At 39.1% G+C, this 22,432-nt stretch overlaps 1 protein-coding gene across 2 annotated transcripts in view; it reads left to right on the top strand.

The window, feature by feature from the left end:
- VPS36 (vacuolar protein sorting 36 homolog) overlaps nucleotides 1-19,876 on the top strand; it is a 31,042-nt gene extending 11,166 nt beyond the window's left edge. For both annotated transcript variants that reach the window (XM_034665093.1, XM_034665094.1), the window contains exons 4-14: nucleotides 1,093-1,207; nucleotides 2,267-2,356; nucleotides 3,067-3,153; nucleotides 9,649-9,681; nucleotides 9,773-9,850; nucleotides 10,475-10,609; nucleotides 13,167-13,232; nucleotides 14,692-14,756; nucleotides 15,324-15,408; nucleotides 16,322-16,398; nucleotides 16,486-19,876. In XM_034665093.1, coding sequence (XP_034520984.1) covers nucleotides 1,093-1,207; nucleotides 2,267-2,356; nucleotides 3,067-3,153; nucleotides 9,649-9,681; nucleotides 9,773-9,850; nucleotides 10,475-10,609; nucleotides 13,167-13,232; nucleotides 14,692-14,756; nucleotides 15,324-15,408; nucleotides 16,322-16,398; nucleotides 16,486-16,579 — 925 coding nt within the window. In that variant the 3' untranslated portion in view covers nucleotides 16,580-19,876. The remainder of the gene's footprint in view (nucleotides 1-1,092; nucleotides 1,208-2,266; nucleotides 2,357-3,066; nucleotides 3,154-9,648; nucleotides 9,682-9,772; nucleotides 9,851-10,474; nucleotides 10,610-13,166; nucleotides 13,233-14,691; nucleotides 14,757-15,323; nucleotides 15,409-16,321; nucleotides 16,399-16,485) is intronic.
- Nucleotides 19,877-22,432: the final 2,556 nt, after the last annotated feature.

Below are 22,432 nucleotides of genomic sequence, written 5' to 3'. Positions count from 1 at the left end.
CTCCGGTTTTTCAGTTTTAAAGATTGTGTAATGCTTTGCTCAGTCACCTTAACCTAATTGTTCTATTTTGTTACTCTACCTGACAGTTCCCTTCTGACAGTCCTGTTACTGTGAGTGCATGGTTTATTTGCTCACCTCACTTAAAGAAGTGAGAAATAGGACAAAGAAATAGGTGAAGGGTTCGTACAAGTCTAGCCCCAGTTTACTAATCAAAGCATTTATGACACTAAGGAGGCCCCACACATGGTGTTTTAATTTAACAGCGATATTTAGGCAATCATATGGACCTAAACAAAGTAGAATAATAAATGGGCAAATCTATAATGTGGTCATGAAGAAAAAACTCTAAGCTGCATATTCAAAGTATTTTGACCGGGTTTTTTGGTTTTGCTAATTTATGGAAGGAGATTGTTTATTGAGCAGGTTGGGGGGAAAAGGCTTGTAAAACTGAACAAATATAATAGTATTTTTAATAGCACAGAAGATAATGGTAGTCATAAAGATTATGGTAGTTTGTGTTTCTAGCACAGCAGCATTTTGAGAATTGTTTTTGCTGTTGGATTATCTTCTAGATCATTCTGTTGATTGAGTGGCATTTTCCAAAAATGTTACTGTAGAATGTTAGTTTTGGATGGAGTTTTAATAAAATGTCAGCTGGCCGGTTTTACACAGATAAGTTTTCACATTTTGTTTTCAAATGAGTAGGGTAGTATGCTTTGGCAGAAATTATAGGCCCCATGGTAACCTCTGGGGATAACTCTGTATGTGGAAAACCCTAATCATAAACCAAAATAATGAACTATCCCAAATTTTGCAAACTTATTTTGAACTTATTTTTTTGCAACCCCATTTTTCATTGATCTATAGAGCTAGTAACTTGAACTTCTTGGTTCAGTGCTGATAAGCTGTCAGTAGAGGTATTTTTGAAAGGTTCATTAATACTGAATTAATAACAAAGTTTAAAAGGATTCCTTTCAGGATGCGCTTTGTTTCTACATGAATTTTAAAAGTGAACTTAAATATATTAAAAATTATGAAAATAGAATTAGTGGTTCTTAAAAGGTAATTAAATTCATTACATTTATTCTTTAGTGCCAAAATAGTGGTTCATCTTCATCCAGCTCCAGCCAGCAAAGAGCCCGGCCCGTTCCAGAGCAGTAAGAACTCCTACATCAAACTCTCGTTCAAAGAACACGGCCAGATTGAGGTGGGCTTTTCTGTGCCTAAAACTGGCCTAGAAAGATGTGCTTGTGTGTGTTTCTGGTGGTTGTTTGTTAATATGATGTAAATTGATATTGTTCATCATACCAGGTTTCACCATATTTTTACAATAAAATTTTTCTATCTTAAGCCTTATCAGGAGAAAATACGAAGTTTAGGTCTTGGTGGGAACAGGAAGCCAGAGGGTGTGGTCCCAAGGCAAAAGCAGAAGCTGGAAATACGCTAAGTCATGCCATTAGGCTACTAGTAAAGTTGTCAGTGGTTTGGTGAAAGAGGCAGAGTGTACTGCAGTGACAGGTTAAAGCATCTCAGTATCTGAGAGCTCACTGGCCTTAAGTCAGGAAGTCTTTCTTCCTTGACTCCACACAAATCTAATCACGTAAGTACTCCATAGTACGGCAGTTTACAGGTTCTGATTAGTAGGTCACTGTGTAAGTATTCTTCAGACATTCACAAGTGTGTGTGGATCTCTGCATTGATACCCTAAATTATTTATGTTTTCTCTATGGCACGTCACCCAGCACTCCTCACACAGTAGGCACAAAGCAAATATAAGCGACTAACTGAAGTCATTCTCACTGTAGTTAAACAATATAGTTGATTTTTTGTGACTGTAGGGATGTTTTGGCCCTCATTTCTGGCTTCACATTTTAACTAGACAAATTATTCTCTGCTTCCTTCATGGATAATGGTTGTATATTTTTCTTGGCACTGTATCTGTTTCGCTATAGATTGAAAACAATCCACATATGCGGATTGTTTAAAGTAGGTCTATTTATTCATTGTCACACATCTCTCTGTTGAGAATAGCTCACTTTATATAGAAGGTCAGTTTCTTTGTTTTTTTTTTTTTTTTTTCCTTTGTGCTTTATGAAGCTGATCCAAGAAAAGAACTTCCTTTGGTTTCTTTTGATGTCTCTGAGAGTTCTCGGCTTGTTGCAAATGACTGAACAGGCCTTTCAACTAAAGAAATGTTAAGTAATGATTCACATGAGGATACTATAACCTGACTGACTCATTTAAAGTGTATATATGTGTACAACAGTTTTACAGGCGTTTATCCGAGGAAATGACACAGAGAAGATGGGAGAATATGCCAGTTTCTCAGTCATTGCAAACAAATAGAGGACCCCAGGTATTGTTGAAACTGTTTCTTAATCCGATATTTTCGGTTCTGTACTTGCATCTTCATTTTAAGGGAAAAGATTTCTGTGATTATAGAACTTGCCAGAAACAAAATAAATGATATTCTGATTAAACATTTATTTTCACAGAACCTGATTTAGTGCTCTGCAGACAGTAGACACTTAGCAAAAATAAATGACTACTTACCAGAGTGATCGTTGGGGTGGTAGAAATTAGATTCCTTTCACTACATTCTGTTCTTCATAATCAGTGTGGCATCTGAGAGAACAGACAATGCCTCTGGGTGATGCTTTTCAGGCCAGTCTAAATTAACCACCCACCGTGCACAGACCCTCAAATGTGTGAAAGTAGTTTATGTAATAACTGTCAAATACTAAAATTTTAACTACAATTTCTTGCACGTTTGAGACCCTATTAAATATCTGACACATATATAATAGCTTGCCAAAGAACAAACATGAATTTAATTTATATCTAAAATACAGAGTAAAATATGCCACTTATTGTATGTTTAGTTTTTTTAATAATGATTTGAGGATCATTACGTATGACAAGAAACTGACAAATGTTTTGAAAGGAAACTAGATGTTTTTCTTTGGTTCTTTGTGGGTCCCTTCCCACCATTGAAAACACATTGTGGTGGGTTGCAAAAGAGTGTGTCCTTCCTATTTTGTATGTTTTATTTTCTACTTTTTTCAGCCAGGAAGAATAAGGGCTGTAGGAATTGTAGGCATTGAAAGGAAATTGGAAGAAAAAAGGAAAGAAACGGACAAAAACATTTCTGAGGTAACTCATACATAAGTTCCGGTCAGCTGTCTTTTTTGGCCATTTGTGTTCATTCTTTTGGATGTAGCTGTACTAATTCCATTCTGTGTATTGGAATATATTTAGTTTGCCTGAAGGCACAGTCTCTTATTCCAGGTCTTCTTCAGGTTGGCATAATTTAGCCAAACCATGTTTTAAAAACCTTTTCCAACAAGAAATGAAAACAAAACTCAAATTTGTTTTTTGTGATGTTAGAAAACATTGTGGATTGCTGTGTGTAAATTTTAAAGCCTAGATGGAATTGATTGCAGAATACTCCTAATGAATTCCCGGTCCTCTGTATAATTATTTGGACGTTTGGTTAACTTAGTTGAGGGAAAAATGCTGTTCTGTGGCTGTTAACCTGGCCAGACACCACACAGTTTGATGCCGCTGATGCTCAGGGACCAGACACAGACACAGTAAGAAAGGTGCACCCTGGGGGCTCCTGGGTGGCTTAGTTGGTTAAGTGACTGCCTTTGGCTCAAGTCATGATCCTGGAGTGCCAGGATCGAGACCCGCATCGGGCTTCCTGCTTGGTGGGGAGTCTGCTTCTCCCTCTGACCCTCCCCACGCTCGTGTTCTCTGTCTCTCATTCTCTCCCTCTCAAATAAATAAATAAAATCTTAAAAAAAAAAAAAAAAAAGAAAGAAAGAAGGGCTCAGACCAGCCCATCCCTTCCACCAGGAAAACAACCCTGAGCGTGTGCTTTGCAGTGTGTCTGCCACTTCATCGTATCTGAGGAAGTGCAAGTGAAAGGGAAAGAAGTCGAGTTAAGCAAAGCAGTTATGCATGTTAGATTCGGCCGTCAGCTACTGCATCGGAACGTGTCATTGGTCTTCCTGTGTTTATATAAAAATGGTCTTGGATTTTTTTATGAAACGACTGTATGAAGTAATTCTTTAGTTTTTAATACCAGTTTATAAGTAAAATTCCATGGACGAGAGCCGTTCATAGAATTTCAAAGACGTATATCAATCAAATAAAGTCTAAGCTGCAAATAGTTATGGGATACCTGTATTAATCAAGATTCTCCAGAGAAACAATCAATAGGAGATAAATAAGTATCGATATACAGATGTAGCTATCACTATATCCCTTTCTCTCTCTCTCTCTCTATATATATATACATACAATGCCATTTAATATGAGGAATTGACTCGTGATTGTGGGGACCAAAAAGTCCCACAGTCTGCCACCTGCAAGCTGGTGACCCAGTAAAGCTGGTGATAGAAATTCTTATCTGAGTCCGAAGGCCTGAGAACCAGGGGCACTGATAGTTTAGGTCCAGTTCAAGGGGAGGGTAAGACTGCTGTCTTAGCTTAACCAGTCAGGCAGGGAAAGCGTGAGTTCTCCCTTCCTCCAGCCTTTTGTTCGGGCCCTCCCCAGATTGCATGATGCCCACCCGCAGTGAGGAGGGCAGTTCTGCTTTTGTCTACCAATTCAACAGTTAACTTCACCTGGAAATACCCTCATAGACCCATCAATCATGTTTGATCGAGAACCTGGGCATCTCATGATCTAGTCAAGTCGATTTATAAAATTAATCACCATATTACCAATTCTGGACCCACGAGATTGAAAATATAGATCATTGAGAAACCAAGGTCATTTGATCTATTAAATGCCTATGGTCTAGGTTTTGCTGATCTCATATTTATGGTAAAGTTATATATGTTCCTCAGCTCTAAGTATTTCCTGCAAATTGGCAGCTGGGTCTAGAGGCCTGATCAGACTCGTGTTTGATCCCTTTGCTGAGACTAGCCGTGATGCTGTGTTCTTTGCTAAGAAGGCACATCATGTCTTTGTTAATGGTGGCATCGGCCGTTCGTGTTCGTGGCATAGATCTGCTGGTTCACTGGTGGTTATAATTGGTGATGTTCTAGGATTTATTTTTTATTAGTTGGAATACCTTTGAAGACATGCTTCCTTTCATCTACTATCTGACTACTCAGTGATATAGTTCATACGGGGAAGGCAGAATAAATGCCTTTTTCTTTATCATGAGGATAATAAATTGGTTCCTTATCATCCTCCAATGGCAATGCATTAGAGATTTTTTTACATATTATTATGAATTCTCAAATCTTAACATATTTGATGGGTTAAACACATTTGATGGGATCAATCAATTAGAATTATTATCCTGTTTAAAGCTCACATTGTCCCATCTTTGGCCAGTGGGAGCCTCTTCAGGTTGGCTCCTGAGTGCTTTTGATGTGACCCGGTGAACTTTGATAGCTTCCTTACTATTTGGTGTGACTAAAGTTCCAGGACCAGCTTGTACATTTCCTGCCCCAGATCTGGAATCAGCCATTACCTGAGAAGTCGCTGTTTTTCCAAGATGCCCAAAGGCTTCTTTTCTCCCTCTTTTTTATAAAGTCCAGTAATTTTACTAGAATGTGTTGTGTTAGTCATTCTGGGTTGTTATTTTCAGGTACACAATATATTCTTAATATTTGGTTCTAGAAATTGTTTCTTTTAATTTCAGGGATTTTTTTCCATTTTATAAGTTTTAATAATTGCTTTGATTTTTTTTTCTTCTGAGACTGTTAGCTGTATGTTACAGCTCTACTGCCTTGCTTTACCCTTTGCGACTTTCATTTTTTTTTATTTTATTTATTTATTTGTCAGAGAGAGAGAGAGAGCACAAGAGGGGGAGCAGCAGGCAGAGGGAGAAGCAGGATCCCTGCTGAGCAAGGAGCCTGACACAGGACTCGATCCCAGAACCCTGGGATCATGACCTGAGCGGAAGGCAGACACTTAACCAATTGAGCCACCCAGGTACCCCCGCTTTGCGACTTTCAAACCTTTTTTTATCTCTTTCATTTCTTTTTTATGAAGAAATTTTCCTCTTTCTAACCTGTTGTTTTTCTTAAGGTACTGTTGTGTTTATTCATTCTTGTGTTCTAATATAGTCTTTATTTCTGAAATGATTTTTTCAAAAATTCTTTCCTGAATCATGTCACTTCATTTCTGATTTATTTTGTCCATTCGTGGCTTGTGCCATTTTATTAACATCTTTTAGCTCATGTTGAAATAAAAGGTTAAGTTTTGATCTGATCTGTGAGCATGTCTTTCCGGCTTGCTTTTATTGTCTGTAATGTTATTTTACTCCTTATTTTCTTTTTTTCTCATAATAACTTTGTGTGGCATTTGACCTTGATACTTTGCTGTTGCTATTTTTCATGTGAAATCGGTTTTCCTGAACTTTGAAAGGAAGGCCTAATGTAGGGTAGCTTGTCTTGCTCCACAGAGCTCACTCTCCTGCTGTGTTCCTGCGGCGTTAAAAAGGTGGTGGCTTGCTTTCTGATTTCCTGGCCCTATTCCCTTGCCCTGTTTTTATCTGGACCTTTTTTTCCCCTTCCTCTCTTCTTCTTCTTCTTATCTTGCTCAGTTTTTGAGTCCTCTTAGCGGTTTCTCCCTGGTGTGGGATCCCCTTCTGGAAGGGAAGTCTGGAGGGCCAGCCCTTCCTGAGGACCCCTCATACCCACCCACTATTGAAGTAGGCAGAACCCTCCCAGTTTTAGTTACTATCCTCACATTGGCTAGACTCTCTTTCCAGCGACTACCTATGGGCTCCTTTGGGGTTCTGTTGTTGTCGAATCCATCACTTGCCCTGTTGCTTCCCACTTCTTTCTCCTGCCTAGATGCTGATAGCATGTAGATATTGTGACTCTTGGTGGTTCGTCCCTACTTGCTTGTATCTTGAGGTTTTTTACAGCTCTCTTGTCATTTAGTTTTATAGTAGCTGCCGCCTGTGGATTTTTGGTTTTGAGATCTAGTTGCCCTGTTTTTATATTGGGATTTGGAGAGATTCGAAAACTTTGCCGCCATAGCCACCATCTTCCCAGAATCTTTAAATTCGTAAAGTTCAGGCATTTTGGCATTACAGGGGTTCTTACCATCCAGAGAAGTAATCCTCTCAGAGCTAGTGACTGGATTCGGAAGCAGGGTCCTGAGAACTCAGGTCTCCTGATTTGCAGACAAGTTTGGTCCTCCTGCATCATGGCCACTGTCTTTGCCATGTAATGACAGTCATGGCCTGAAAGTTTAGCACTGGCAGATGACTAGTAGGGATAAGAGGATCCAGGTAGAGGGAACAGAATATGTAAAGGTAGAGAATCAAGAAAACTGAAACGGGATGCCTGGGTGGCCCAGTCAGTTAAGCGTCCAGTTCTTGATTTCTGCTCACGTCATGATCTCAGGGTTGTGGGATTGAGCCCTGCATCAGGCTCTGGGCTGAGTGTGGAGTCTGCTTAGGATTCTTTTTCTCCCTCCCCCTGTGCCCCTCCCCTGTGCGTACGTACACACACACACACACACTCTCTCTCTGTTAAAAAAAAAAGTGAAACAAAATTCAAGAATGTATTAATAACTGAAGCTAATAACCAAAATACTGACTGAAAGCAAGAAATAATGCTATAAATCAACTTACAAGGATATTTTTAGAGCAGATGCCATTTTTTTGAGTGAAAATTTGTGGATATGGTAGAGGGATAGATGGTTCTATAAAGTGGCAGATAAAATAATAGAATGGGCAGATGCATCTGTTTTGCATTTGTACATGTTGCTTTAATTTTATTATAGGTAGTTTATCTAATTTTTAGATAATTGGCTAATTCTAAATTTTAGAATAATAATATAGAGAGAAGTGAGGAAGCTTTCATGTTTTATGATTACTTAAAATATAGGTAATTCTTTTAGGACACAAATATTTGTATTTATTTTTTACAGACTGTAAGCAATACGGCTAATTTCTGTATTCTGTGTGGACCCACTATTACTTTTAAGCATATTTTTTATATAAAGTGATTTACCATAAAATTTTAAAAAGTGCTGTCTTACTAGTTTTCTTTACACAGGTAAGAGAAATCTATTAATATTTTATATACTCAAAGTAAGAATCTAAGTGTGTAAAGTGTTTGTGTGTTTTATTTTTGCAAACCAGGTTGGTGTGTGATTTGCCTTCCATTTAAATGTTAGAATTGACTTAGTCTCAGAGCTGGTGCCCAGAGTTTCCCACAAAAGGTTTCCTGCATCTGCTGGCTGTTGCTGATAAGAATCCAGTGTTTCAGCCTTTTGTTTATCTGAGGAAATTCCTGTTAGGTGTGTGCACATTCCCCTTTGTTTTCAGTATTAGCCTTAGTAAGTCTGGCCATAAGAATCTTACACAACACTCTATTCTTTTAGCAAAATCCTTTTGCAGATGGGGGATACTTTTCTGCATGTAATTAAGATGGGCACGAACTAATCAGAATCTGTTGACCACTATTCTATATGGACCAAAAGATTTTTCACTTAATGATAAGTTGATTAATAGGTTTAAAAAATAACATCAANGGACGGCACTGGAGGAGATCATGCTAAGTGAAATAAGTCAAGCAGAGAAAGACAATTATCATATGATTTCTCTCATCTATGGAACGTAAGAACTAGGATGATTGGTAGGGGAAGAAAGGGATAAAGAAAGGGGGGGTAATCAGAAGGGGGAATGAAACATGAGAGACTATGGACTATGAAAAACAAACTGAGGGCCTCAGAGGGGAGGGGGGTGGAGGAATGGGATAGACTGGTGATGGGTAGTAAGGAGGGCACGTATTGCATGGTGCACTGGGTGTTATACACAACTAACGAAGCATCGAACTTTACATCGCAATCCGGGGATGTACTGTATGGTGACTAACATAATATAATACAAAATCATTAAAAAAATAATAATAAAAATAAAAAATAACATCCATGCACATCATTTGGAAGACGTTCTTCACTGGAAGTCTAGTTTTGGCAATATGAAATAAATTTGTTATAAATATGTCTGATTAAGTTTGAAGACAACTTTGAAGTGGATATTCATTGTAGTAAATCAAACTATTGATGAGTTTTATTTAAGTATTTTTGGTGGTATTTGAATGGTTTTCTTTTGTGATATCTGCTATATCCAAAGCTACAAGTATAATCTGTTCAATATTTAAAGGCTGAGGTTTTCAGTTTCAGTTAAATCACACCTGCTACTAAAAGCCAAAATTGCTGTGCCCGAGGAAGTGCTCCGGCAGCTGCACAGTGCCGTTTCAACCGGGAGAGCTCTACAAAGCCTTTGATTCTTGACCTCCTGTCAGGAAATTGTTTTGGGAAAAGCCAGTGACAAATTTTCTTACTTGTTTGAAAGAAGAGTAAAAAATATTTTCTGAACAATTTATTACTTATGTCAGCTTTTGTTTGTTTAATCACTAATAACTTTTCTCTTTGAAAATGTGAAAAGTTGTTTTCGCAGTTTGTTTTGGAAAATTTATGGTTTCTTAGCTAAACCAAATTCTTAGAATAAGATAGGTTTATTACGTAAATATTTATATAAATTGATATTTGTAGGGAATTTTCAAACACTTTTGTCTAAAGGAAGAAAGTAGAGTGCTTCATTGCTGTGAAACATTTTAATGCTTTAGACAGATTCCAACAAGAACTTGTTTCTCATTTCAGGCCTTTGAAGACCTCAGCAAGCTAATGGTCAAGGTATGTGTAATTTACACCTATTGAATTCTTACCAGTTAGCAGACACTTTGGGGACATGATTTTTTTCAGTCTTTTACTGTTCTCTTGACAGGCTAAGGAAATGGTGGAGTTATCAAAATCAATTGCTAATAAGATTAAAGAGAAGCAAGGTGACATCACAGAAGATGAGGTAAATAGGTTCCCTTTTTAAGGCATTAGAAACCGGATTAGACAAATAATGCAGTGATGTTTTGGTGTGTTAGCAGTTTCTTTCTTAATGTAGTGGTTTCTGTTATGGCTTGTGGATATATGAAAGTATTTAAAAAAAAAAAAGCCATCCAATAGGATTAAAAGATACTTTAATACCTTCTCTTGGAGTGTGGAAAAGAGAGAGATTGAAATGTGTAAGGAGTGGTGGTTTTATACGTATCCATACGTTTGATATTTGTTTCATTAAATTTGTCTACAATTTGATCACAGCCATTTTCCTTTCTAAGGTTTTGGCTCTGTCATTTGGTTGGCATTAAGTTCAGCACAGTTGTTACCTAAACCTCTTCTCACACCAAATGTGTGAGGTCAGTGGAGTAGGAAATATCGAGACAGGAGAGGGAAGAAGAAGAATTAATTAGCTTTATGCAGGGAACTACTAGAAATCCACTTTCTTAGAGTTTATGCTATAGAAACAAGGTAGAAGAAATGGGTGGATATAGAAATAATTGAGTGGAAGGGAACTTATGATAGATTTCAAATGTCGGGGTGGAGAGACTAATGCTGCTTATTTGTTTTTTTTGTGCATTTTCTTCTGTGATTATAGACCATCAGGTTTAAATCCTATTTGCTGAGCATGGGAATAGCTAACCCAGTTACCAGGGAGACCTATGGTTCCGGCACCCAGTACCATATGCAGCTGGCCAAACAGCTGGTTGGGATACTGCAGGCGCCGCTCGAGGTAAAAAGAAAACCGAAGTGGTCTCTTTCCATTGTGTTAAATAATTGCCACGTCATCAGAAATCTTTTTTTTTTCTTTTAATAATAATTTTTTATTATGTTATATTAGTCATCATACAATACATCCCNTATTATGTTATATTAGTCATCATACAATACATCCCTAGTTTTTGATGTAGTGTTCCATGATTCATTACTTGCATATAACACCCAGTGCTCCATGCAATATGTGCCCTCCTTACTACACATCACCATCCTATTCTGATCCCCCGCCCCCCTCCCCTCTGAAGCCCTCAGTTTGTTTCCCAGAGTCCATAGTCTCTCGTGGTTCATTTCCCCTTCTGTTTACCCCCCCCTTCATTCTTCCCTTCCTTCTCCCACCTATCTTCCTACTTCTTATGTTCCGTAAATGAGTGAAACCATATGATAATTGTCTTTCTCTGCTTGACTTATTTCACTTAGCATAATCTCCTCCAGTCCCGTCCATGTTGCTGCAAATGTTGGGTAATCGTTCTTTCTGATGTTTGAGTAATATTCCACTGTATATATGGGCCACATCTTCTTAATCCATTCATTTGTTGAAGGGCATCTCAGCTCCTTCCACGATTTAGCTATTGTGGACAATGCTGCTATGAATATTGGGGTGCATATGGCCCTTCTCTTCACTACGTCTGTATCTTTGGGGTAAATACTCAGTAGTGCAATTACTGGATCATAGGGTAGCTCAATTTTTAACTTTTTAAGGGACTTCCACACTGTTTTCCAAAGTGGCTGTACCAACTTGCATTCCCACCAACAGTGTAAGAGGGATCCCCTTTCTCCACATCCTCTCCAGCATTTGTTGTTTCTTATCTTGTCAATTTTTGCCATTCTAACTGGCGTAAGATGGTATCTCAATGTAGTTTTAATTTGAATTTCCCTGATGGCTAATGATTTTGAACATTTTTTCATGTGTCTGTTAGCCATTTGTGTGTCTTCATTGGAAAAGTGTTCATATATTCTGCCCGTCATCAGAAATCTTAACTCGAGTTGAACTCCTTTCAAGTGTGGCTACTATTCAACCAACATGTTATTTTTTTCTTTCAGGAATATTAAATTAGTTTGGTGTACTTATTAGTATATTTGTTGTCAAAATCTAGATTGTTTTCAATTTCCATTTCAGATATCTGTAACTTCTTAAATCTATTTGACAGGAAGTTTTTCTTATCTCTTGTTTTCAAAAGGAAATATATGATCTCTAGGGGTGTGTGTGTGTGTATGTATTCCTATATATTGAATCTTAATGTAAGTATACTCTTAATTATTTCATAATACAGATTTATCTTCTGACATTACCCAGGCAATCAAAACTTCATTTATTAAAACACTTATATTAAGACGTATTTGCGTCATGACAAAATAGAGTAGTATAATGAATCCCTGCGTGTCTGTCATCCAGGTTTGTGTGTAAGCAGCCTTCACTCAGAATTACTTTAAGGCAATCCCAGACATCACGTCACTTTGTAAATTTTTTAGTATGTAATTACAATGATAAAGATACTTTAGGGGCACCTGGGTGGCACAGCAGTTAAGCGTCTGCCTTCTGCTCAGGGTGTGATCCCGGCGTTATGGGATCGAGCCCCACATCAGGCTCCTCCGCTATGAGCCTGCTTCTTCCTCTCCCACTCCCCCTGCTTGTGTTCCCTCTCTCGCTGGCTGTCTCTATCTCTGTCAAATAAATAAATAAAATCTTTAAAAAAAAAAAAGATACTTTAGATGTAATTATAATCCCATTTCACACAGGAAAATTTAAAAATAATTTTTTAATATTGTCAAATATCTAGTTAGTATTCACATTTTCTCTTACATTTAGTTTGTTCAAATCAGGATACATTGCAATTGGTTGATTTGTCTCTCAAGGTTTTTTTTAAGTTCCATGGGTTTCCCCTTCTCCCATCTCTTTTTTCAATTCAAAAACTATTTATTTATTGAAGAAACTAGTGGTTTATTTTAGAGAGTGTCTCAGGGTCTGGATTTTATTGATTTGTATGTTAACATACTTCCCTGTCCCGTGTACTCCCTGTAGACTGGTAGTTATACCAAGAAGTTCTTTTTTCTTTTTTCTGACAAGTATTTCAAGAGTGTGCTGTGCACTTCTACTGGGAGGTATGTAATGTCTGTTTGTTTTTTCGTATGTGAGGCGGCAGCAGCCACTAGCAGTCAGGATTTAGATCTGCTACTTTGGGGTTGCAATGGTGATATTCCTGTTTAATTCCATAATTTCTTCATTTATTAGTTGTAATAACATAAAACATTTAATTATACTTTTTGAAATATGGTGTAGAGGTCCTCTTCTCATTTAAGTAAACGCTAAAACAGTAATAATGATGTGAAAGTCCAAATATTGAATTTGAAGTGCTTCATGTATCTGACTAGGTTTTCCTGTGTATAAACTTAGTTGTTAAAGACTTCTTAGGAAGTTTTATGATTCCGCTTTCACTCTGATTATGATTTCTGTTAAGAAATGCCAACTGGTGCTAATGATAACATAATACTTTTGAATTTCCGTATTTTAACAGGAACGAGGGGGAATAATGTCACTCACGGAGGTGTACTGTTTGGTAAACCGAGCTCGAGGAATGGAAGTAAGAATAGAACACTTAGATATTCTTTTAACTAAATAGACTTTCTTAATATAACACAAATTCCCCAAAGTGAATACAATTTGAGGAAGGGGTGAGAATATCAAAACTATCTGAGAAGCAGTGTGGTGTAGTGAAAAGCACACTCTACTGCCTTGGGATCTAGGAGGTGGACTCTCCCTTGTTTGGCCAGTGATGTGCTGAGTGACCTGGAGTAGCTTGCTTAACCTCACGGAGCCTCGGTTTTCCTACCTATAAAACGAGGATTTGGATTGACTAATACCTTCTGGCTTTAATATTCTGTGTCTGTACTGTGATTGATAAGCTTGTGTATGATGCCTTTTCTCTGTGATTGTCAACTGTTTTAGATTAACTGGGCTGGATACAGACTGCCTGTAGAGAAACGGGGGGAAAGCCGCCCTCCTCCTCTGGCTCTGAAGCAGCAGTGGCTGTTCTTTGACCCTCATTGTCCTTTCACACCCACGTGTCTTCGGCCCCCCAAGTTCTGTCCTTGCACTCTTGTGTCCTTTAGTCAAGCACAGTTTTGTGTCAGTAGTCACCTCTGTGCGAATAGTTCCTATATATGTCTTCCCAGCGCTCGCTCAGTGTGTCCTTACTGTCTACCAGGCCCTCTGCACACATGACCCCATTTATCCCTGCGGTACCTCAGTGAGGCAGCTGCTTTCACTCTCCCCATCTGGGGCATGATGAGAGGATGAGGAAGGTGAGGCTCATAAAGATTAAATTATTTGACCAAGGCTGTGCCTGGAAACAATGGTTTGACAGGCGTCTGGACCCAGGCTGGGCTGGCTCTGGAGCCATTCTGTGTGACTCAAAGCTGTACTTGTCAACCACCACACTGGGCTGACTCTTCAAGGTTGCGTGGTCTGTAAGGGTGGCCACTGGCTAGCTACATGTGACAACTGTGACCTTGCAATACAGTTAATCCAAACTGAGGTGTGCTCTAAGTGTAAATTACACACCAGATTTAGAAGACTTTGTACAGAATAAGAGATTAAATATCTCATTAATAATTTTGATATTGATTATATGTTGATGTTTTAGATCTATTGGGTTAAATAAAATACATGTATTAAAATTAATTTCACCTGTTCCTGTTTATTTTATTAATATGACTACTGGAAAATTTAAAATTACATATATGGCTTGCCTTGTTTTCTGTTGGGTAGCACTGCTTTGCTTCTTTGCTAATCCTTTTTGCCTTATAGTAGTGATTAAGCCACCTAAAATCCTTGATAAATGATCATTTTTATATTTTTATTTAAAAAAATTTTTTTTAAATAGACTCCATGCCCAACATGGAGCTTGAACTCATGACCCTGAGATCAAGTCACAGATAAATGATAATTGTTAAATTTCCTCTTCTGTTTTAGTGATCATTATAATTATACAGCATCACTCCATTAATTTGCAGTGTAAACTGGATTTTTTTTCCTCTTAGTTGCTCTCACCAGAAGATTTGGTGAATGCATGCAAGATGCTGGAAGCGCTAAAATTACCTCTCAGGTAAAAGAGCCTCTGCGGGAAGCTTGCCAGCTAGAGCCACTCTTCCATCCAGAGTAGACAGGAAAGTCCTGTGCGGCCTGCCATCCGCGTGGCGAGCCAGCATATTGCCCTTCTTGAAATTAAACGAACAGAATTCACTTGTCATCCTGGCTTCCCTTCTTATCGGGGCTGGTGGTCCAAGTCTTGTTGATTTGGGGGCAGTGACAGAAGAATGTGGGCTCTTCCTAGGAGGTCAGAGTAACCAGCCCCCGTGCTTGACACTTTTTGTGTTCGCTTCTGGAGATTTCAAAGTACAGACGTTCAGCTGTGAATTATATTTTCCTCCCCTCAGGTTAAAAACAAAAGTGCCAGACATATTTTTCTTTAGCATGTGGATTATAGTTCATACTTTTATTAAATGTTTATTCATGAGCCTTTTAGTTATGCTGTGGTTGCTTGTGGTGGTTATATTTTAAATGTTAGCCCTCATTCCCGGACACAAAAGAGAGCACAGGATATTTGCACCTCCTTAGTGGCGGAAGATCCGGGATACTCACAGCTCTGTTCTCCCATCTGTGGTTTTTTTAGGCTCCGAGTTTTTGACAGTGGCGTCATGGTCATTGAGCTTCAGAGCCACAAGGAAGAGGAAATGGTGGCCTCAGCCTTGGAGACAGTATGTGAACCCCGTTTCCTCCTCATCAGTCTGCCCACCAAGACCTGAATGCTTAGCAACTTGAGAAACAGGATTTCCTTTTGAATTTAACTTTACTAAAAAGTAATGTTTGTAGACCCAATTAAAAGCACCTAGTATTAACAATGAATAAATACTAATCAAAATTACACTTATAAAACTTTTGAAACTTACCAAGGAGAATTGGAATTCGTGAGGTGCTTTCTGTTTGAAGCTCAGTCCTGCGGACAAGTTTTTTGACTTTGTTAATCAGAATGTCAACCTTGGTGGAACTTTTTCTTTGAGTAACACCTCCACAGGCAGTATTATAAAACATCCCAAGTTGTTTTACGAAAGAATTGCTTCAAAAAATAGGAAAAGCAACTGTAGTTTAGGTGGATTTTACTGGCCAAACTACGGCTATTACTCGTTAGGAGACCTGAAGTATTACTGCCTTCAGAGCCTCTGTGGTGAGCCTGTTTAATTTGAATAACTCATATATTTATTACACCGATTTTAAACTAGATGAAAACCTCAAGACTATCGATAATTTCTACCGTATATTTTAAGCTAAATCTATATATAAGGTTCGTTTACTGGAGCACGAAGTATGCACTCAGAATTTGTTATATGTTCCTTGTCAGAATATCAAAGAATTCTTCTTAGGGTTCAGCATAATGCCTTTGTTACATTATAGAGGGCTTCACGATATTTTAGGCTCTACTGTGTTTTCCTCAGTCCTTCAGTGTTTTTAGAATTAAACATTAGTGAAGATTTAGTTCCATAGTGAATATTCTTTGGATTTTAGTAAGAAATTCAGTAAATTATTTCCTGAGTAGACTGGTCGACGCTCTCCCTAGCTTAGTACCTAGGTGGCCTAAATTATCACATTTTTTCCCTGCTATGTTTCTGTTAGGTTTCAGAAAAGGGATCCCTGACATCAGAAGAGTTTGCCAAGCTGGTGGGAATGTCTGTCCTCCTGGCTAAGGAAAGGTAAGTGAGGTCCTTGCTCTTCATTACTAACTATATTTGTGTTTCTGAATGGACAGATGATTGTGACTTTTTCCCCTTGATTCCTAGGTTGCTTCTTGCAGAGAAGATGGGCCATCTTTGCCGAGATGATTCAGTGGAAGGCTTGCGGTTTTACCCAAATTTATTTATGACACAGAGCTAAGGGTTTTGTATTTCAAATACTTCTTGTTCATCTACTTGTATCATGTAGAAGTTGTAGGATGTTGAGCTCAGAGTAAACCCTGATAAACTGAGAATTTCTGGAACTTTATACTATAATATAAAACCCTTTTAATTTCTCCCTAAATATTGTGGTCCAGGAAGTTTACTTGGGATAAATATAGGAAAATACAGAAAACTGAACGCCACAATGAATTTGAAATCATGCTATAGTTGTATAGAACCATCAGAGTGTAACTTGAAATATGGTGGACTTTGACTTGATCCTCAAATATGACCATTTTTTTAAAGAAGGGAGTTCAGTTAATGGGGGAAGAAAGAAGTTGCATGTTTGGACAGGTTAGTGGTGTGACTAAAATTCATTGAATTATAAACAGTTTTTCTCTGCATCTAATGTGCCCATTTGGGGGCGGGGGGTGGTTCATGAAGCAAGTCCTACTGTCAAGGTAGCTTAAGAACTGGCAGCATTGGGATGGAACATGAAACTGCAGAAGGCCATCTGAGGCTCCCTTGCTAAGGGCTTTTCTTTAGAAGCAGTCAAAGCGTGTCTTCAACAGATACCTTAAAAAAGGAGAAAATTGTATTTGACTTATGTATATATAATCTGACTCATCTTTTTTTCAAGTGATGATTTCACGGCTGGCATTTAAAGAATGCGGCTATCTCATTTTGTTTAAAAAATGCTGTGGATTTTGAAACTGAATTAACAAGCTGTATAGACACGCCCAGAGATATGATTACAAATTTGGAAAGTAGAGGGCTGAGGAATTCCCTAGGATTGTGTGGGTGGAGGGGCCCGGAGAACCTCTAAGTAGCTTAACAGGAACCTTGGTGCTCTTTGACCTCGAAAGCCAAGGACAGGAACAAAGAAGGTGGACAAGTAATCGGTCTCCTTTTCCTTCCCTTAAGGAGTTTCAACAAGGAACTTTAAAAAATTTTTCATATTCCAGCAATATTTTTTTGTCCTTACCCCATACGTTGGAAGTTGCGTAGAGAAACTATCTCACTGAAAAGTATTACTGAGATAACAAAAACTGGCTGATATTGAACGTAGATTGCTTGAGTTCTAAAGTGGACTGCCTGACTTCCTATGTTACTGCTGTCCAGCATACGGTGTGCTGGCATTGCCTCAAACTCAGGGACCCCACAGGGACGGAAGGAGACTCCCCTTCTAAGACTCTGTTGAAAAGGGAAAGTAGTGATGGTTTTCGGCCACGCCTCCAGAAGGGATAGTGCCTGTATTGAGCTAACTGTTGTGACCAGCCGGAGGGGACACCCCGGCTCACACGCTGGGATCCAAAAGACCTTGTCACTGAGTGAGGTGGAGGCCACTGCCAGAGACCACTACAGATGCCCTTTGGGGAAGTTGCAGGGATCCTTGGCTGCAGACCCAGGGAATCCCTACCCCTGCAGCCGGAGTCAGTCCCTGCCCCCGCCTGCAAAAAGTGGCTGTTGCCGCTTCACATCCTCCAGCGTCACGGGAACGTCTTGGCTAAATCCTGCCTGTCTTCATTTTCTGAACCTGTCGCTGATGCTACGGTGTGATGACAGATCCCCTCAGTTTCTCATTAGCTCAGCCTCAGGTTTGTGCGGGGGGAATTCAGTGTCTGGCTGCCCGTGTCTTTCAGGCCATTGTGTAAACTTGTTTGTATGGCTCTCCCATTTCAGGGTTGTACTCACCCTGCTCCGGCAAACATGTGCACGCACATTCATATGCACACACACACACACACACACACACACACACGGTATCTCATCTGGCTGAGGTTTTTAAAAAATTACAAAGGTAAATAACAATCTGTTTCAGCAGCTGGAATGAGTTGCAACTAAGATTGTTTGAGCTACTGGATCTAGCTCTTACGGTGTGGATTCATTACAGCGAACTCCCACGGTTCAACATATTAATTTACATTAGTGTGACAACACATTAAAAAAAAATGGAGCAATCTAAAGTGTATAAAGTGAACTAAAGAGGAAGAAAAGTGACATGTGAATATATTTTGGAAATGTCACATGAATTAACAAAACAAGTAGTTCTTTGCGGTTTTATTTTTAAAGTGGGCATTCTTCACTGTTTTCAGACCTCTGCGTGTATATTTTTTATGCCCCCCCCTTTTTTTTGCCAAATAGGGTGTTATAGAGGTTATGTTTAAATACAACCAATCAGGCCCTAAATGCAAAAAAATTAATCTTGGTGCTTATCACTGGTATAATTATTATTTTTGCTTTATTAACTTTGCTCTTAGGAGCATAAATTTGTTTGTAGCTTTACAATAATGGAATTTTTCTAGTCACTTACTGTCAATTTTTTTACATTGTACAAGTAAAGATTGTTTTCAGGGTTAAATGATTGGAATTAATGTATATAGAGTAAAATTACTGGAAAACTTTTAAATGATTTTTCTTAACTTGGTGTTCTTTTTAAAATACTCTTTGAAAAAATATATGAAAGTGATATAATGAGAATAAGCCAGTATGTTAAGATTTTTTTCTTTATTTATGACCTCAAGATCTTACTGTTTTAGTTTTTTTTTAAAGAAAACAATGGGAAATGGCTCATGAACTGTTTTTTTGTTTTTTGTTTAAATTCTTGATGTGAATTCCATTGTTGACTGACCTTGCGTATTCACATGAATGTACTGTCCCTTGTTCCCTTTAACCAGACTAGCCTGAGCAGACATGGATTTGTCATGGCCTCTTTCTTGTGCTCTGCCCAGCAGTCTCAGCGTTTTCATTTTGGTACGGTGGAGACACAACTCATAAGCTGGTTAGATTTTTAGACTGTGCCTCAGAATTAAATCAAGCATGCTCAAAATGATCCCTGAAAATTTCTTAAATTGCCAGTGAAGTTCTCTGTATAGTCTTACAATTAGAATCCCTGTAGAGTGATACACGGGTATGAATATATTATGAATATAGTAAGTATACTATATACAATAAAAACTACATAGCATCAGTAGACTTATAACACCAATAATTAAACTATTTAAATGTGTGTCCTTTTTGGTTTTTGGCCACTAGATATGCTTGAATTTATGTAAATTTGTTGCTAATCCCACCCCTTATGATAGATCTAGTGTGAACTCCACAAGGGGAGAGATTTTTATCTGGTTTGTTCATGGGTATACCTCAGAGCCTAGAACAGGGCCTGGCACACAGGAAGCATTCAATAAATATTAACTGAATGAATGAACTCTGATGTATATAACTATTTATAACCTGGTTCCATTTATCCTACTTTATCTCCCATTCAATTCAATAAAAAAAATTTTTTTTAAATGTTGACTGCACAAGGAACTATGTAGGCCACTGGTGGGGGGGGGATGAATCAGATACATCGTCTGCCTTTAAGAGGGTGACCTCGTTGGGGAAACAGACATGTGAACAGTGTCATCTGAAGACGGAATGAGGTGCTTGTCATGGAAGCGGCACAGGTACTGTGCTGTGCAGGGCGGGAGGAGGGTCCTTTTGTTCCTATGGAGCGGTCTGGAAAGGCCAGGGAGAGAAGAGCCTCATGAACTAGGCTCACAAGGACCAACAGATTGTCAGTAGGTGGAAGGCGTTGGGTTAGAGAAACAACATGAGGCGTGCCCCTTCCTGTTCCAGGGGCATATTTCCTTAGACTGTGCAGACTTGCCTTCCTTTACTTTCCCCATTTGCTTACCCACCTCCAGCCCAATAATCAGAATCATACTTTGCTCATTCCCACCTGCTTTAGAAAAATCTGTTTCCAGTACACAGCTCCATAATAGTTCTATTACCTGTCCCACTGATGTGACTGTATTTTGTCTTCATGCCATAAGAAAAGAGAACTGGGTTTCTTTAAAGTTCAAGGACTGTCATATAACTCTGAATCTTTTAAATCTCTTCTGGCCTAGGTCAATGATTGTACATGGTAGGTTCCTGGTTAAGTATTAACTGAATACTTGAGTGATTTGGGGATTATAATGTGTCATGAATTGACTCACAGACCTAAATCTGTGTCCTTTACCATCCATCCAAGAGGCTTCTCAACCAGACTTGTCAGGGCTCAGCCCATCTGACATACTCTGTCTTACTCAAATTCCATGACATGGGGCATAGCCATGATGTGGGAAGCACTCCAGAAAAGTCAGGTGAACACACATGTAAGATCTTGTTGTTACAGTGTGAAAATTGGGTCATTCGTGTTCTTCCTTGAGTCCTGATAATCATGAGTCAGTTAAAGCTTTTCTCTCAGAGCATTATCTAAGGAAATAAAGGATCTCTCCACATATATAAAGGATACTATGAAGATAGTGAATATGTTTTATACAGTTTGCACATGTTACTAGACCAGTCACTGACCTGGAAAGAGTTAAAGCTACCTTGACAGCAGCTTGTTTTAGTCAATCCCAGCAAGACCATGGAAGCTTTTTTCCTTTCATGTCTATGCTGCCTTCTTTTAGAAAACATTATGCCTTAAATGCGCAATAAAGACAAATACAATTTGGCAAGAATTCTAACTAAGGTAAAAATGACCAACCGTTACAATTATAGCTGTAATTTTAAAAATGTGCAAGCACATTGACCCAGCCACCTGTACCTGGATTTAGGTTCTCCCAAGTCCCAAAGGTGGATTTCCAGGGAGAGCATTTCTGAAAGGTTAACGCAAAGCAAGTTGCTTTCTATACGTTTCACTTAATCACCACAAAACTTCGGTACAACTATTATATGCCTTTTACAGTAGAGGAAAGAAGCGATCAAGTATTTGCCAACGTTACTGAAGTTGGGCTAGAATTAATCTTAGCTTTCTCTAACTCTAAAGCCCCACTCTTTACATTGAGCTTTTGCTTTCAAAAAATGCCAAGGGCTGTGGCATGTATTTGGAAAGAAATCTCAACTTGGGCTGATGAATGGACGTTGGACTAGATAATTCTGTCAGCGCAAACTTGGATGGATTTCATTGGTACTGCTAGTATTAATTATTGGACAAGATAAGTACTCAACAAATTTGGTAGCTCTGACAACCTCTGATAACTGATAATTGAGTAACTGTGCTACTTTTAAAAGATTAAGTATAGATTCAAGAACCTGCAAATACTATCTTTTTAAGTTTTAAGGATTGAGGTAAAATTTACAGTGAAACGCACAGATCTTAAGTTGGATGAGTTTTAACAAATGCATAATAAATCCACGTAACTCAACACCCCAGCCAATAGCACATATCTGCTGTCCCCCGAAGTTCCCTGCAGCCTCTTTCCAGTCACCTGCTCCCTAGAGGCCACCACTTTTCTGATTTCTATTACCACACACTGGTATCCTCTGTTAAATGGTGTATTTTGTGTAAAAGAGAAGCAAATGGTAAACTGTATTCACAGGACAGGGTACTGAAAACAAGCCCAGCCGATAAGGTGGAGGAACTCTATCCTCCAGCATTCTTGCGAATTAAGGGTTTTTTAGGTGTCATTTTTAAATTTAACCAGCTCTGGCTCTGGAGAAAGAAAAAACGAAACGAAGATGCACTTTACCTGAACTATTGTCTTTTGAGACTCTTTAGGGACATTTGGGAAACCAAGTTTACAGCCGACGAGTCAGGCCACTCGGCTGACTGACTTCTGTGGTCCCCCAGGAGAAATGAACACCGGGGGAGAAGTGATTGGATCGGAACGTGGGGAGACTGCGGCTCGCCCTGGGCCTCGCCAGGCCGCGGGCTGCGGGTGTGTGCGCGTCCGGGGTCTGCCCCGCTCCCCGAGGCCCCGCCAGCCGCGCGCCGCGGGGAGGATGTGCTGCCCAGAGCGGGCGGGGCTGACTTCGCGGCCGGCGGGGCCCCCGCCCTCCGGGGCCGCCTTCTCCGCGCCGTCGGGGGCGGGCTCGG

Source organism: Ailuropoda melanoleuca, chromosome 7, assembly GCF_002007445.2.
Source record: "Ailuropoda melanoleuca isolate Jingjing chromosome 7, ASM200744v2, whole genome shotgun sequence".
Lineage (NCBI taxonomy): Eukaryota > Metazoa > Chordata > Mammalia > Carnivora > Ursidae > Ailuropoda > Ailuropoda melanoleuca.
This window is presented reverse-complemented; position numbering and strand designations above follow the sequence as displayed.